This window comes from Gracilinanus agilis, chromosome 2 (assembly GCF_016433145.1).
Source record: "Gracilinanus agilis isolate LMUSP501 chromosome 2, AgileGrace, whole genome shotgun sequence".
Classification (NCBI taxonomy): Eukaryota; Metazoa; Chordata; class Mammalia; order Didelphimorphia; family Didelphidae; genus Gracilinanus; species Gracilinanus agilis.
This window is the reverse complement of record NC_058131.1, coordinates 290,274,123-290,290,735: the sequence shown is the minus strand read 5'-3', so window position 1 is coordinate 290,290,735 and position 16,613 is coordinate 290,274,123. Positions and strand designations below refer to the sequence as shown.

The following is a 16,613-nucleotide window of genomic DNA, read 5'->3' as shown; positions in this document are numbered from 1 at the left end:
ACATAACCTTGTGTGTATGTGTGCTTTTCCCAAATTGCCAATACCTCTCCAGCATTTCCACGCGGAGGGTGGTGTGTTGGGGGGCTGTTTTGCTATGTAACCCAACTGTCTGCCTTTCCCGGGGACTACAGATTGAGGCCGTTCTGACTCTGTTGTTTGCAGTCATCATAAAAATACCTCCGAATGTATACTTGGGGAAATGATCTGGCTTTTGGAAGCCTTTTGTGTCCCTGAGTTACAAAGAGTCTGCCACTGGAGCTCACACTTCTGATTTTGAGTTCATTTCCTGAGGCACAAAGTCCCAGGGAAGAGAGTTTATTTGAGCCTAGGCTTGCCTTTAAAGAAGGAGAAAGGACAAAGTAGGCTTTGTAGACTGCCAGAGCTACAAGGTACCACAGAGATGATCAAATCTCAAAGTCTTTATTTTACAAGTGAGGAAACTGAGGCCCAAAGAGATAAAAAGACTTGCCTAGGGTCACATAGCAAGTCGGTGACATAAGGTAGGACTCAAATCAAGTCTACAGCTTCATATCCAGTCTTCTTTCCCATGAACTTCCCAGATTATTATTACCTTCTTCATCCAAAGTTTTATTATGGACCTCTGGTTAGTACACAAGGGCAGCCAGGAGGTAAACTGAATAGAGTACCAGCCCTGGAGTCTGGAAGACTCAAATTCCTGAGTTTAAATCTGGCCTGGGACACTTACTGGCTGGGTGGCCCTAGGCAAATCACTTAATCCTGTTAGCCTCAGTTTCCTCATCTATAAAATGACCTGGAGTAGGAAATGACAAACTACTCCTGTATCTTTGCCAAGAAGTAACTATTGCCCTCTGGGATCTTCTAGTCTCATCTCAAGATGGCACTGATAGGAGTTTCAAGATGTACATTAAACAAATACATCCATTAAGCAAAGCAAGTTGTGTTTACATTGGGTGTCAGCAATGTCGTGAAATGCACTTAGTAATTTAAACGTAGGAAGATGATTTTGGCTGTGGTGTGTAGGACGAATCGGAAGGAGCAGGGAGAGGTGGGAGGCAGAACAGCATGTCTATTTTGACAGCCTGGAACCAGCAGCTCAGCAAATAGCCATTTATCTGGAGAGAATAAATGCTTGGGGTCATGGGAACAGGTAGGGGTGTGAAATGGCCAATATTTGACCAGGCTGACTGGCATTCTATTGAAGAAGCCAGGGCCACCTAAAAACCTATTTATTTATTTTGTTTTTAAATCCTGAAATTAATACCACAAAGAAAGGCTATTACTATGTATAAAGTAGAACAGAAAAAGATTATCTGTGAATCAGTGAGTTTATTACATACCTTGCTTTTTTTTAAGTATATAATAACTTGAGCATGTTCTTTTCAAAGTTGTGCTATTTGCCTGTGTTCCTTTTGAACGTCCAATAGGACGTTCTTCTATGAATTTTCTAGATGTCTGAATGACCCCATTTTCCTTCTTTCCTTCTTTTTTTCAGGGAACACTACTTTGAGCTCCATTCTCCTTCTCTCCCCTTCCCAATCAAAGATAGAAAAGTATTAGCCTTTGTGGCATGGTCAAAAGCAAAACAAATCCACACATTTAGCATGTCCAGAAATGAATGTCTCATTCTATTCTTTGATTCCATCTCCCGTCTGTCAGGGAATAGATGGCACACACACTGGATCCTCTGGAGTCATGGTTGGCCATTCAATGCATTAGGCAGAGTTCTTGAGTCCTTCAAAGGTGTTTTTCTTTATGTTGTTACATTGCAAAGTACAACTGTCTAAATTGTTCTCCTGGCTCTGCATATCAGTGCATACCAGCTTTCCTAGGATTCTATAAGGAGGCAGACTACGAATAAATTGCTAATCTGCAACAGAGGAGAAGATAGGCAGTTTTCACATGAGGAGTACCCTACATTGACAAAATAATAGATCTAGACACAAAAAAATACAAGCAATCTTAGGAATTCTTCATTCGGTTTAGTTAAGTCTCTGGAAGCTCTCTGGATGGGCAGAGAGGCCCCCCGTGATGGGTCGCTGTGTGTGTCTTCTCCCATGACAGGACTCTCTGTGTTGCAGGTGTGGATGGCATTGCCCAGGCATATTCAGCCTGTCTACCCCACATTCGCTTCTACGGACCCACCAACTTCTCCCCCATCGTCAATCACGTAGCTCGTTTTGCCGCCCATGCTACGGAGCAGCAGTCAGCCATGGTAACTAACCAACTCCGTGCGTTCTGATGTAGGGGCGGGTGGGAGGGCAGCTCTTCTGCCCAGTGCCTGGTGCCCTCATTTCCTCTCCCTCCCCCACCCTCATACTCCCCAGCCACTAAGAGGGCACATTCCACACTTGCAATGTTAGCTCAGGTGAGGGCTTTGAGTCTCACGTGCCGTCTCTGCATGACTTGATCTTACCAGCTGGCAAAGCCAGAGCTGTGTTGCTGGTCCCATTTCATTGTTAAATGATGACCAATCGGATCCGCTGGGAGCAGAAAGGATTAGAGACGAGGGTTCCAGCTTCCCTTGGGAATGAGGGAGGAGACTGGAGGTCAGCGAGGCAGCCATGTCTGCCTTTCCAACCCCCTCTGTCACTTTTTACAGATGAAGAAACCGAGGACTGAAGAACTTAAGTTCTTCCTCTGTAAAATGAAAGGGTTGGACGAAATGACTTTGAATCCATTGTGCTAGGGGCAGGGGACACGAATGCAAAAAATAATATCCCCATTTTCGATGAGCTTCCGTTCTAATGTAACTAGGGACAGCATAAATATAAAGTGAATAAATGAAGGAAGGAAGAGGGAGACATTATGGGTTGGAAATAAAGAGTGAATTCCAGATGTGTTACTGCCGGTGCAAAGGCGCCATGATCAGAGGTGGTGGGTCAGACATGAGGTGGAGAGAGGACAGATTGGCTAGGTTGAAGTGTTATTTAGGATTTAAGAGGGGGGAGGAATGAGGTAGGTTGGAACCGTATTGTAAAGGTGACAAACAAAGGAGTTTATATTTGATTCTAGAGGCAATAGGGAGTCACTATAGTTTATTGAACAGGAGAGGGAGGACATGGTCAAATGAGCACTTGGGGGAAATTACTTTGGCCACTAAGTGTAGAATGGCCTGGAGTAGGGGCATACTTGAGTCAGGGAGTCCAGTTTAGAGGCTGCTGCAATCATCTTTCTAAGAGGCAATAGGGAGGGGGTAGATGGGTGGCTCAGTGGATTGAGTCAGGCTCAGAGATGGGAGGTCCTTGGTTCAAATCTGGCCTCAGACATTTCCTAGAAAGGAAAGATTAGAGGTTAGAAAGAGAGTAGAGATAGTAAAGGGAACAAACTACTGGAGAAAATAAGAGGAGAAGAAATCAAGAGTGCATATAGACTGGGGGCAGCTGGGTAGCTCAGTAGATTGAGAGCCAGGCCTAGAGATAGAGGGTTCTAGGTTCAAATCTTGCTTCAGACATTTCCTAGCTGTGTGACCCTGGGCAAGTCACTTAACCCCCCATTACCTAGCCCTTACCACTCTTCTGCCTTAGAACCAATACCCAGTATTGATTCTAAGATGGATGGTAAGGGTTTAAAAAAAAAAAAAAAAGAAAAAAGAGGCAATGGGGGTCTGAACCAAGCTGGCAGTAACATGAATATAGAAAGGAAGTTGGATTCAACAGATGTTATCACAATAGAAAGAGCAAGATTGGGCAACTGATTGTATGTGGGAGGTGAGGAAGAGTGAAGACTCTAGGATGATGCCAAGATTATAAGCCCGGGAGATGGGGAGAATTCAGTATAAATAGAGATATTTCAAAGGAAAGTGGGTAAGATTTGAAGAAGGAAAAGAATGAGTTCAAGCCTAGCATGATGTGTTGATGGTGTTAGCCGATTTGAACCCAGGTCCTCCCATCTTCAGGCCTGGCATTCTATCCACTATACTACCTGTTTTAAGCTTATATGTTTTAATATTTTTTTAATATTTTATATACTTTTTAAAATTATTATTTAATAATACTTATTATTAAAACATTTTGATAATGTTTTAAGTTTATAAAATAAACACATAGGATTACAAAGGAAATCAATTTATTGAAATGGTTATCAAAATATTTTTTTAAAAAAACAAGTTCATGGACCCCAACTTAAGAACTCCTGCACTATGGGACAACCAGGCAGTACAGTGAAAAGATTGCCAGGTCTGGAGTTGGGAGGACTTGGATTCAAATCTGACCCCAGCCATGTGACCCTGGGCAACATCACTTAACCCCGATTGCCCTTCTGCTTTGAAACCACTACTTATTACAGATTCTGAGATAAAAGGTATGGGTTTAAAAAAAAAAAAAAAGGACCTCCTATTCTAGGCCCTCCTTTACCACTAGATAAACCAAACCCTTAAATATGGAAATCTAAGTAGCATTTGGACCAAGCACATTCACAGAACAGAGAATGATGCTAAAATGGAGCTTTAAAATCACATAGTCCAATCCCTTTATTTTGCAGGTGAGGAAACTGAGGTCCAAAGATAGGAAGTCAGTCAAGTATTTATTAAGTACTTACAATGTGCCAAGTACTCTGCTTAGACCTGGGAAATAAAGGAAAGCAAAAACAGACCATGCCCCAAAAGAGCCCCCATTCTGATGGAAGAGATGGCCCATATAATACAGAGTATAGGAAAGGGGATCTCAAAAGAAAGGGATCAGTCAGTCAATAAACATTTATCATATATTATTATGCATCAAGTCCTGGGCATACAGAAAACGGGTCAAAAAAAAAAAAAAAGGTAAAAAGATACAAAGAAAGGGGTTTTTTAAAAAGCTCTCAATTTGCTCCAAGTCTGATGGGGAAGACAACATGCAAACCACTATGTACAAACAAGGTATAGACAGGATAAATTTAAAATAACCAGCAGTGGGAAGGCACTGGCATTAAGGAGATCAGGAAAGGCTCCCTATAGAAGGCAGAATTTTAGCTGGGACTAGAAGGAAGGTAAGAGGCAGAGGTGAGAAAAGAGGGCATTCCAAGCTTGGGAGATAGCCAATGAATGCCTGGAGAAAATGCAGTGGAATATTTTGTTAAAGGAACAGCAAGGAAGCCAGAGTCACTGAATCACACCCTATGTTGGGTTAAGAGGGAATAAGTATAAGAGGGATTAGGAAATGTCTCCTGAAAAAAAGTAGGATGTGTGTTTTAAGGAACCCAGGGAATCTAAAGGGGTAAGAGTATTCCCAGCATGAGAGAAAACCAGTGCAAAGGTTGTGACATTTTAGAAATGGAGTGTCATATGTGAAAAACAGCAAGTAGACCTGTGTAATTGGGTGGTAAAATGCATAGAATGAATAAAATGTAAGAAGACTGCTTCACAGAAACAGCTAAGGTAGCTCAGTGGATAGAGAGCCAGATGGGAAGTCCTAGGTCCAAATTTGACCTCAGATATTTCCTAGCCATGTGATCCTGGGCAAGTCACTTAACCCCAGTTGCCTAGCCCATGCCCATTCTCTGTCTTGGAACTGACACTAAAAGAGAAAGTAAGAGTTTATTGAGAAAAGGAAGAAGACTGTTCCTGGAGGTAATAGAGAACTGCTAGAATTTATGAGCAGAGATTAGAGGTGATTTAGTCAGACTTGACATTTTAGGGAAATCACGTGGGCAGCTGAGTGAAGGATGGATCAGAGTGGAGAAGGCTATTGTAAAAGTTTCTTCGATATTAGGTAATGAGGACCTGCACCAGAGTGGTAGCTATGTGAGTGGGAAGAAGAAAACAAATAAGAGAAATGCAGTGAAAGTAGGAATGATGAACGCTTGGATATGTGTGGGGAGGAGGGCAGGGAGGAGTAAGAATGAAGAGTCTAGGATGAGGGCAAGGTTTCTAGTCCCTGAAAAAGATCATGGAACCCTTGATAGTAAGAGAAAAGTTCAGAAGAAGAGTTTTGTGGGGAAAGATGAGATCAATTTGGACATGTTTGAGATGGCCATCCAGTTGAATATGTCCAAAAGGCAATGGGTCATTTAGGAGTGTAGCTCCGGAGAGAGATGGGAGCTTGACAGATGTGAAAAGTCATCTACATAGAGAAGAAAATTGAACCCAGTAGAGCTGATGAGATCATCAAGGGAGATGGGATTAAGGGAAGAGAGAAGAGGACCAAGGATAGTTCCCAAGGAGATATTCAGGGGACATAACGTGTATGGATAAAGAGCCAGAAGCAAAAGAGGCTGAGAAAGAGCAGCCAAGAGAACCAGGAAAGAGTAGTGTCATGAAAACCCAAGGAGAAAGTATTCAGGAGGAAAAGATGATCAATGATGTCATATGCTGCAGAGAGATCAAGAAAGATAAAGACTGAGACAAGGCCATTAGATTTGGCAATTAAGACAGCATTAGTAATTTTGGGGAGAGCTAGCTCAGTTAAATAATGAGGTTGAAAGGCAGATTGCATGATAGTGCTGGGATTCCTTCTGGATGTAGGTCTCCTGGTTTCCAGGCAAAACTCTTTTTAAAAGATTTCTTATAATCTTAATATGAACACCAAAATAACTAATTAAATTGCATTGAAATCAAATACGTTCATTAGATATTTATTGATGCCTTTTGTTTCTTAAATGTTTATATATTTTGTCTTTACACTACTTAAATTTCACCCAGCATCTTCTTTCCTTCCCCTCTCCTAAAGAGCCATCTCATATAATTAAAAAAACATTCTTTTTAAAGAAAAAGAATAAAATAAAATCAGCAAAACAAATTAATACCTAAGAGTCTGAAAATATAGGCAGTGTTCCATTCCCATGAACCCCCCACTTTTGCAGAGATGTGAAGTGAAGCATCTTCATCTCTGGGGTGATGCTTGTTCTTTGTAATTTTGCAACATTGACTTTGGTGGTGGTGGTGGTTGTATTATAATCTCTCTACTTACTTTACTCTGCATCAATTCATGTAAGTCTTCCGATGCTTTTCTATATTCATATTTTTTTAAATTTAAAATTCAACTTTATTTTCAGTTCCAAATTTTCTCCCTCCCCACACCCTCAGTCATCACATATTCATCATTTCTTTTAGCACAGTAATATTACACATGTACCACAATTAATCATTACCCAATTGGTGGGCACCTACCTTGTTCTCACTTCTTTGCTACTAAAAAAGTACTGCTATAAATATTTTAGTGTGTATGGGCGTTTTCTTTTTAATCAATGACCTCTTTGGAGCACATACTTTGTGGTATATCTATGGATCAAAATGCCACATTCATTTCCAAATATATCCCTTCCCACCCCATTCAGCTGTCCCCTGTAACAAAGATTTTTAAACAAACAAAAACGAGGGAAAAAAAGAACAATCCAGCAGAATTAACATTGATTTATGATGGTATACATAGCATTCCACACTAATAGTTCCCCACTTCTGTAACAGTTTACATTTAAATAAATGCATTATTTTAACACATAAAATAGCTTATTTCTCTTCATCTCCATCAGGTTTCTTTATCCACCCATTCCCATTCACTTTTCCTTTTATGTGGTGGTTGTTAGTGTGTATTCTCTTCTTGTAGGTCTGCTTTTTGAAGTTTTTCATCATTTCATAAAATCTTTGCAAATTTCAGTGTATTCCTTTATATTCTTAGTTTATTTTAATTGCATTATAGCATTCCAGTGTACCTATTCCTCTACCACCTGGCCAATGCTCTTTTTTAAAATATCAAAATTAATGTTTTATTGATATTTCACAAAAAAATCAGTCACTCCCCAATGGCACCTCTCTTCCCCCACACACCTATATATTAGAATCTTGGGGGCAGCTGGGTGATTCAGGGGATTGAGAGCCAGGCCTAGAGATGAGAGGTCCTAGGTTCAAATGAAGCCTCAGACACTTCCCAGCTATGTGATCCTGGGCAAGTCACTTAACCCTGCCTTGCCTAGCCCATACTACTCTTCTGCCTTAGAGCCAATACAGAGTATTGACTCCAAAATGGAAGGTAAGAGTTTAAAAAAAAATACGTATATATATATGTAAGAATCTTCCCCCTTAACAGAAAAGTATAGGAAAGCGATACACAGATTATGCTTTTTTTTTAAATTTAAATATTTTATTTTTTTAGAAAAATTTTCCATGGTTACATGTTTTTACTTTCCCCTTACTGCTTCCCCCCATAGTCGATGCGCATTTCCACTGGTTTTAACATGTGTCATCAATCAAGACCTATTTCCATATTATTGATAGTTGCATTGGTGTGGTAGTTTCGAGTCTACATCCCCAATCATGTCTGCCTCAACCCATGTGTTCAAGCAGTTGCTTTTCTTCTGTGTTTCCACTCCTGCAGGTCTTCCTCTGAATGTGGGTAGCATCTTTACCATAAAACTCTCAGAGCTGTCCTGGGTCATTGCATTGCTGCTAGTACAGAAGTCCATTACATTCGATTTTACCACAGTATATCAGTCTCTGTGTACAATGTTCTTCTGGCTCTGCTCCTTTCACTTTGCATCAGTTCCTGGAGGTCTTTCCATAGATTATGCTTTTAACTACATGCCTTATCTATAGTCTATATCTTTAAGTCAAGGGAAGGAGGTATGCTTCATTATAGATCCCCTGAAGTAGAGATCAGCTACTGCATTGTTCAGAGTTTTGGTGTCTTCCAGTGTTATTTTCCTCTATATTACTGTGGTTGTGATTTATATCCAAAGCATTCTCTTGGTTCTGCTCACCGCACTTGCATCAGTTAAGCTTCAAATTTCTTTGAATCTTTCCCTTTTATCATTTCTTATGGCACAATTATGCTCCTCTATATTCATATATTACAATTTGTTTAGCTATTCCCCAGCAGCAGGGCAACCACTCTATTTCCAGTCTTGTGGTACCTATCCCCAGAAATACTGCTAGGAATGTCTTAGAATATATTGCACAAGAATATAGATCTAGTGTGTGGAAAGGACCTCAGAGACCGCATAGCCCAACTTCTTGATTTTGTAGATGAAGAAGCTACATCCCAGAAAGGTTAAATGACTTGCACAGAGTCACACAGGTAGTGAACATCTGAGGCTGGATATGAATCAAGATCCTCTGACTCCAGAACCAGGACCTTCTTCAGTGTCCAGCCTCATATAGGACTTTTTTGTCCTTAACTTCCTTGGGGTATGTACCTAGTAATGGGATGTGCAGTTCAAAAGGCCTGAATAGTTTTGTGACTTTTCTAGTATAATTTCAAATTGTTTTCTAGCATGGGTGGAAGGTCAAATACTGAAACTGAAGCTTAAATACTTTAGTTACATAACAAGAAGACAAGACTCATTGGAAAAGACCCTGCTGTATGGAAAGACTGAAGGCAAAAGGAGAAGGCTACAGCAAAGGATGAGATGGAGAGATAGTATTATGGGAGCAACAAACATGAGCTTGGACAGACTTGGGAAATAGTGGACAGAAGGGCCAGCGTGCTATGGCCCATGGGGTCATGAAGAATCAGACACAAACAACCACAAATGGTTGGAGTTATTCTACCAGCAGTGTATTAGTCTGCATGGCTTTCCACAATCCCTCCAACCTTCATCACTTTTGTCTTGAGTCTTTTGGATCCTCAGATAGATATGAGATGAAACCTCAGAGCTCTCCCAATTTACATTTCTCTTATAATTATTAACTTTAGGTACTCTTTCCTATGATTATGGATAGCTTGCATTTCTTTTTCTTTTTTTTTTTAAACCCTTAGCTTCCGTCTTGGAGTCAATACTGTGTATTGGCTCCAAGGCAGAAGAGTGGTAAGGGTAGGCAATGGAGGTTAAGTGACTTGCCCAGGGTTACACAGCTGAGAAGTGTCTGAGGCCAGATTTGAACCTAGGACCTCCCATCTCTAGGTCTGGCTCTCAATTTACTGAGCTACCCAGCTGTCATTTCTTCTTCACTCATTCCTCCCCACATCCTTTTATCACTTTTCCAATAAATCAGCACTCTTATATGTTTGAATCAGTTCCTCACATGTTCCCAGTGCTCACTCTCTGCCCACTCTCACTTTTGCTCATTCACATATCTGTGGGAATTTCAAAAGGGGCTGTGTGTGATTATGCCTATTTAATTATGCCCCAGGTATGTACAGGTCAAGAGGAGAACAGTCTGCTATAGATATGATGATGATCTAGTCAACTGAGAGGAATCCTCATTTGACTGAACAATGCAGGGGCTCTGTGTCTTCTGGGGATTAGAGGAGGGAGTATGGGTGAGCAAGCAAGCTAAGATATATAGGAGGTCTCAAGAGGTTCAGATAGTTAACCTCTAGGGGTTCAGCCCCAGGCAGTGCTGAGCACCAGTCCCAAGATGAAGCCTTACAAGTTGGCAACAACCAGTGACCATCTGTCAATGAGATGGCTCAGCTGCATCTGTTCCTAGGGCCTCCGGCAAGATGCCTGGTAGAGCAAGGATGTTAGAGGGGGATGGGACGAGGATGAGGGACATTCTCTTGTCTCCAGGCCCCTTCCAACCCTGCCCCCCACTTCATTTTTTTTCCTGATCACAGAAAATTGCTTCATTTTTTAAAAATCTTGCTTAAGTGACAGCAGCATCTCATAAGTCTTCAGCCCATGTATCCCTTTCATTATAGTCTGAGATCCAGCTCTGTTCTCATTACTAAGCATCAGCATCAGAGCCCTGGGACCACTTTAGCTCCCCTCGGTGGCTGTTTTCCCTCCAGAGGGACAAAGAGATGGCTGGGGGAAAGAGGGAAAGAAGCCCTGTTATGGAATCAAAATAGTTTGGTCGGTGTAAACAGCCATACAAGCCAAGCCACAGGCTTCTCCGCTTCATCCCAGCCCAGGGAGTGATGGGAGAATCCAGGGAAGGAAAGAAGCACTTGGTGGAAGCCACCTGTGGTAGAGGGATAACTTAACTCTTGGCCTCAGGATGCTCCCGATCCAACTCTACTACTGACTGATCCATCCCTGGATGACTGAATTTCAAAGGTTAAGACACAACAGACACACCAGAACTAGGTCACAAATGATCTCTGATAACCCAAGAGGCAACTCTGGGTGTGCTGCATGGCCCCAGAGCCATCATCACAAGCATCAGTTCTCAGGATGCTGGTTAATAACATTTAGAGCAGGGGACAGCTAGGTGCCTCTGTGCTTGGGGTCAGGAGGACCTGGGTTCTAATCTGGCCTCAGATACTTCTTAGCTGTGTGACTTTGGACAAGGCACTTTTAACTCCGTTTGTGTAGCCCTTGCTTTTCTGTCTTAGAGTTGTTACTGAGACAAAAAGGTAAGGATTTTTTTTAATAGTACATGAAATAGTGTTGGATGCCCATCGTCGGTGCTCAATTAACATTTGTTGATCAAATGAATGAATGATAGAATATATGAGTTGGTGATTGAGCAAACAACTAAAAACAGATTGTTGAAATGACCGAATGGATCGTTGTGGTTAATAGAAGGCTGGGTCATAATCATATTGCCTGCATAATGCCTCTTTGAAGGTTGTGTGTGTGTTTGTACAAAGTATGTACATAAATAGAGGCCGTTTGGATGGCTTCCTGAAGAGCACTTTGTGAACCTTAAAGCGAGCTCATGTTAATAATAGGGAAATTTTCATTTCCCTTCTCATCCTTCGCCGTGCCGCCAAGCGCTTCCTTAATGATCATTGGCCCACTAAGGAGCATCCTAGCACCATAGCCTGCCCAACACCAGATACCTGCTCATGGGCATCTATAAAAGCTTGTTGAATTGAATTGGACCATATTGCCTTGGGAAGCAATCCAGCATATATGATAGCAAGAGGGCCTTGATGTCTTTTCATTGAACTCTTGCAGGAACAAACACTCTGGTGCTATGGACTTAGAAGAAACATCCAAGTTCACTTGCTGGCTCTGTCATTACCTTGTTGCATGACTGAGCAAGTTACTCCTCTTCTCAGGGCCTCAGTGTTCCTATCTGCAAAGTGTGTATATGAGTGAGGGATGGGAAGTGGACTCGGTGAGACTCTTAAGAGAATCTAAAACTCATCTTCCTGGCTGGTGCCCTGTTCCCTGTGCCACCTCGAGGGCCCTCCTCTATATCCAGTGTCAGTAGAGGGGCATCTCTGTGGGAAGGCACTACTAGAGTGAGGGTGGGAAAAGCCTCCTGCAGAAGTTGGTATTTGAGGAAGTCAGGAGGAACCGTATTTCAGGCATGGGAAGAAAATGGAGCATCCTGTGTAAGGAAAGGCAAGAAGGCCAATGCCACTGGGCTGTAAAGCATACAGAGGGAAGTAGGTATAAGACTGGAAACAGGAGTAGCTGGGTAGAGCTCAGCAGATAGAGAACCAGGTCCCAGAGACGGGAGGTCCTGGGTTCAAATGTGACCTCAGATACTTCATAGTTGTGTGGCCCTGGGCAAATCATTTAATCTTCATTACATAGTCCTTATAGCTCTTCTGCCTAGGAACTGATATTTAATATTGATTCTAAGATAGAAAGTAAGGGTTACAGCAGAATTGCTCATCAGCTCTGGGAAGGGGGAGGGAGGAGGGGAAGGAAAGAACATGAATCATGTAACCATGGAAAAATATTCTAAATTAATTAATTAAATTAAAAAATTTTTAGAAGAAAGTGAAGGTTAAAAAAAAAAGACTAGAAAGGAAGAAAGAGGCTAGGTTTTTTGGCTTTTTTTGTTTGTTTTTTTTAAACCCTTATCTTCCACCTTAGAATCAATACTGTGTATTGGTCCCAGGGCAGAAGGATGGTAAGGGCTAGGCAATGGGGGTTAAGTGACTTGCCCAGGGTCACACAGCTGGGAAGTGTCTGAGGCTAGATTTGAACCTTGAGGATCTCCCATCTCTAAGCCTGGCTCTCCATCCACTGAGCTACCCAGCTGCCCCCTGTATAGTTTTTTAAAGATTCTTAATGGGGGAGTGACAATAGGGAGGAGAAAAAAATGTGAAGGCAGAAATACAAGATGTGGCAACTGATTGGAAATGTGGGGTATGAGTAAGAAGTTAAGGATAACACCATGATGGAAAGCCTGGGTGACTGGGAGGGCAAGTGGTGCCCTCCACCACAACAGAAAAAGTTGGAAAGAGAAGAGAATTTGGGGGTAAGGAGTCTGTTTTACTACTTTCTGGGGGATTTACTTCTGGGACAAAAGAATTCATAGAAATGAAATGTTTCACTACTTTGTAAGAGTAAAAAAAAAATAACTTAAAATTGTAGTCATTTTAAACCCTGGGTTTATGGGCTCTCCCAGTCAGCAGCTACAACCCATCATCCCCATGCTAGAGGCTTAAACAGCTGTGATCGGAGGCAGGCCAGAAAGCTCTGCAGCTGCCTGGGGAAAAGCCATCCTTACTAGCTGTAGCAGCTAAGAGCACATCCGTGAAATACTATATGCCCATACAGAAAGATTCACATAACGCTGTGATGATTCAACATACGCCCAGTGAGAGAGAGTTGACTACCTAGAGGCTAGGATCCCCCAAATCTGGATACTGTGAAGCTAACTGTGGCAGTCTTCCCCTTCTCTCTAAAACAGCTGTTTTGTCCATACGCTGTTATTGAAAATAGAGCTCTAAGAATAAGCTTGTTCATATTCCTTTGGTTAAGTAAGATTTGTTACTAATTTGAAAATAGGAAAGGGGAGGGTCAAAGTTTTCTTAACAGTCATTAGTCTCTAATAAGCTGGGTGATAAACCCTCTTTATCCACTATCAAAAATGGACAGCCTTGGGAGCACCGAACCCAGTCATCTGGGGGAAGAATGGTCCAAGGGAAACTCAAACCAAAGTATTGATTACTTTATTACAAATGGCAAAACTACCAAGGGAGTTAGCTGATAGGTGGCCAGCTTGGGCACAGAGCATACAGGTATGGTACCTCCTTTCTCTCTCTCTTTTTTTTTTTTTTAAATAACCCTTACCTTCCATCTTGGAGCCAATACACACTCCAAGGCAGAAGAATGGTAAGGGCTAGGCAATGGGGATCAAGTGACTTGCCCAGGGTCACACAGCTGGGAAGTGTCTGAGGCCAGATTTGAACCTAGGACTTCCCGTCTCTAGGCCTGAATCTCAATCCACTGAGCCACCCAGCTGTCCCCCTCCTTTCTCTTAAAGGATCAGAAAGATCTCAAGACCAAGTACAGGACCAGCCACCGAGGTGAGAGGAAGGGCCTGTCTCATCCAAACTCTGGTTTTCTAACCAAATTTGGCCTTGCTGCTTTTCCTCATACACCATAATTACTGTCCTCACACCTTCACAGTGATTGATCCCCATATTTGAAATGCATCCCCGCTCACCCCCCACCATCTCTTTTTTAGTATCTTTTATATCATTCAAAACTCAGCTCAAGCATCCCCTTTTTTTACCTGAAGCCTAGCCTTACATTTCCCAGCTGCTCTTGTCCTTCCTCTCCCCATTTTGGGGTTGTTGTTTAGTTGTTTCAGTGTTTCAGTTATGTTTGATTCTTTATGACCTCATTTGGGGTTTTCTTGCCGAGGATACTGGAGTGGTTTGGCATTTCCTTCCCCAGCTCATTTTTACAGATGAGGAAACTGAGGCCAACAGGGCCAAGTGACAGTGTGCACATAGAAAAATTTGAATAAGCCTGTGATGATTCAACTTAGACCCAGTGAAAGAATAGAATACCTAGAGCAGTGATGGTGAACCTTTTAAAGACCAAGTGCCCAATCTATAACCCTCCCCACCTTACCCTAGACAGGACAGGGAGGAAGCATTCCCATTGGGCTGCTAGGCAGAAGGATGAGGGAAGTGAGGAATGTTCTCAGGAGCACGCAGAGATGGGGAAGGAAGGGGCCCCCTCTGGCACGCTCTGGCATACATGCCATAGGTTCACCAATACAGACCTAGAGGCTAGGATCTCCTGAATCTGGATATTATGAATCTGAGGCATTCTTCCCCTTCTCTTTTAAGCATCTGTTTTGCCCATTCCTACAACTCTAAGAATAAGCTTGTTCATATTTCTTTGGTTAAGTAAGATTTGTTATCATTTTGAAGATAGGGAAGGGGGAGGGTCAAAGTTTCCTTAAAAGTCATTCATCACACAGCTAGTAAGTGTCATAAGCCAGATTCGAACTCAGGGAAATGAGTCTTCCTGACTCCAGGCCTGGCACTCTTATCAATTGGACCATCTAGCTGCCCTCCCTTCCCTACTACCTTGAATATGTTTATATGTACTTATTTATGTCCCTGTTGTCACCTCTGACAATCTTTGAGGAAAGAGACCATCTCATCTTTTGCCTTTACCCCCCTGGATCCTGCGTAGAGCTTGGCACAGAGCAGACACCTAAAAAAGGATGGTCATAACTCATTAATAGAGACCTTTAAGGTTTGCAGAGCACTTTATGTTTTAAAATTTTGACTCTCACAACAGCTCTATGAATTGTCCCAAATTATTGCCTTATCTATTTCATAAGTGAAGAAATTGATGTTCAGAGTAATCATTATAGCTAGTATTTATATAGTCCTTTAAGGTTTGGAAAGTGCTTTACAAATATGATCTCATTTGAGCCTTACAAGATCCTGAGAGGTAGGTGCTAATATTCTTCCCATTTTCGAGATGAGGAAACTAAGGCAGACAAAACGGTTAAAGTGATTTGACCATGGTCACACAACTAGTGAGCGTCTGAGTCTGGATTTGAACCAGATCTTCTTAATTGCAACACGAGTGCTTGATCTCCTGCCTAGCTCTCTCATAAAGTGAAGTGAGTTGCCCATAGGCACACAGTTAATGAATGGGAGAGATAGAATTCAATCCCAAGTCTCTCCTGACCCCATGTTCAACATCCCACTTTACTATGCTTCCTCAAGAGACAGGCCATTTCTGGTTTTCCCCACGGTGGGATGTTTTCATTAATTTCCTCAATTATCCACAGGTGAGATTGTACATACCCACTAGCGAATCCCTGGCCAACCTTTGTTCATTATTATTTTGATTCCTCTAACATCAGCTAACGTTTTGGGGTTTTTTTTTTTAAATTTGTTTTTAAAACCCTTCCTTTCTGTCTTAGAATTGATACTAAGCATCAGTTCCAAGGCAGAAGAGCAGTAAGGGCTAGGCAATGGGGGTTAAGTGACTTGCCCAAGGTCATACAGCTAGGAAGGGTCTGAGGACAGATTTGAGCCCAGAATCTCCCATTTCCAGGCCTGGCTCTCCTTCCACTGAGCCATCAGCTGCCCCTAGCTAGTGTGTTTATAGAGAAATGTAGGCTCACTTCTGCATAAGCTGGATCCAAGTATGGCAGAAAGTAAATGAGAGTACTTGGAGTCCAAAGATCTGAGTTTGAGTCCAGCTGTGGCACAGAGTATCTGAACTTAAGAAAGTTATTTAATATCATTAAGCCTTAGTTTCCTCCCTTGACAAATAAGAGGAAGAGGCTAGATAGGGTGGTCTTTCCCAGCTCTGACATCCTATGGATCTATATAAAACCTAAATTAGATGTTTACAAGTTTAAAAATGAGTGTTTGTGTGCATCATGTACACATGCAAACATACACACGTGCACCCTAAGAAAAACACGAATGATGTTCAGATCATCAGTTTTAACTTTGCCGCTGCATTTTGGACTCTTCTTCTACTAGTACTGGTAATTAAAAGCTGGCTGAACTGGCCTGTTTTCTGTCCTCCCAAACATCCCTGTGCTCTCCCCCATTTCTGTTTTTATTTGTGTTGTTTTCGGTAACTCCCCTTCTTTGCAA

General features: G+C 42.0%; 1 protein-coding gene across 1 annotated transcript in view; it reads left to right on the top strand.

Moving 5' to 3' along the window:
• Positions 1–16,613, top strand: part of CPNE2 (copine 2) — an 83,303-nt gene that overhangs the window by 53,668 nt on the left and 13,022 nt on the right. The window contains exon 14 of the mRNA XM_044659711.1: positions 2,061–2,194. Within this exon, the coding sequence (XP_044515646.1) occupies positions 2,061–2,194 (134 nt within the window). The remainder of the gene's footprint in view (positions 1–2,060; positions 2,195–16,613) is intronic.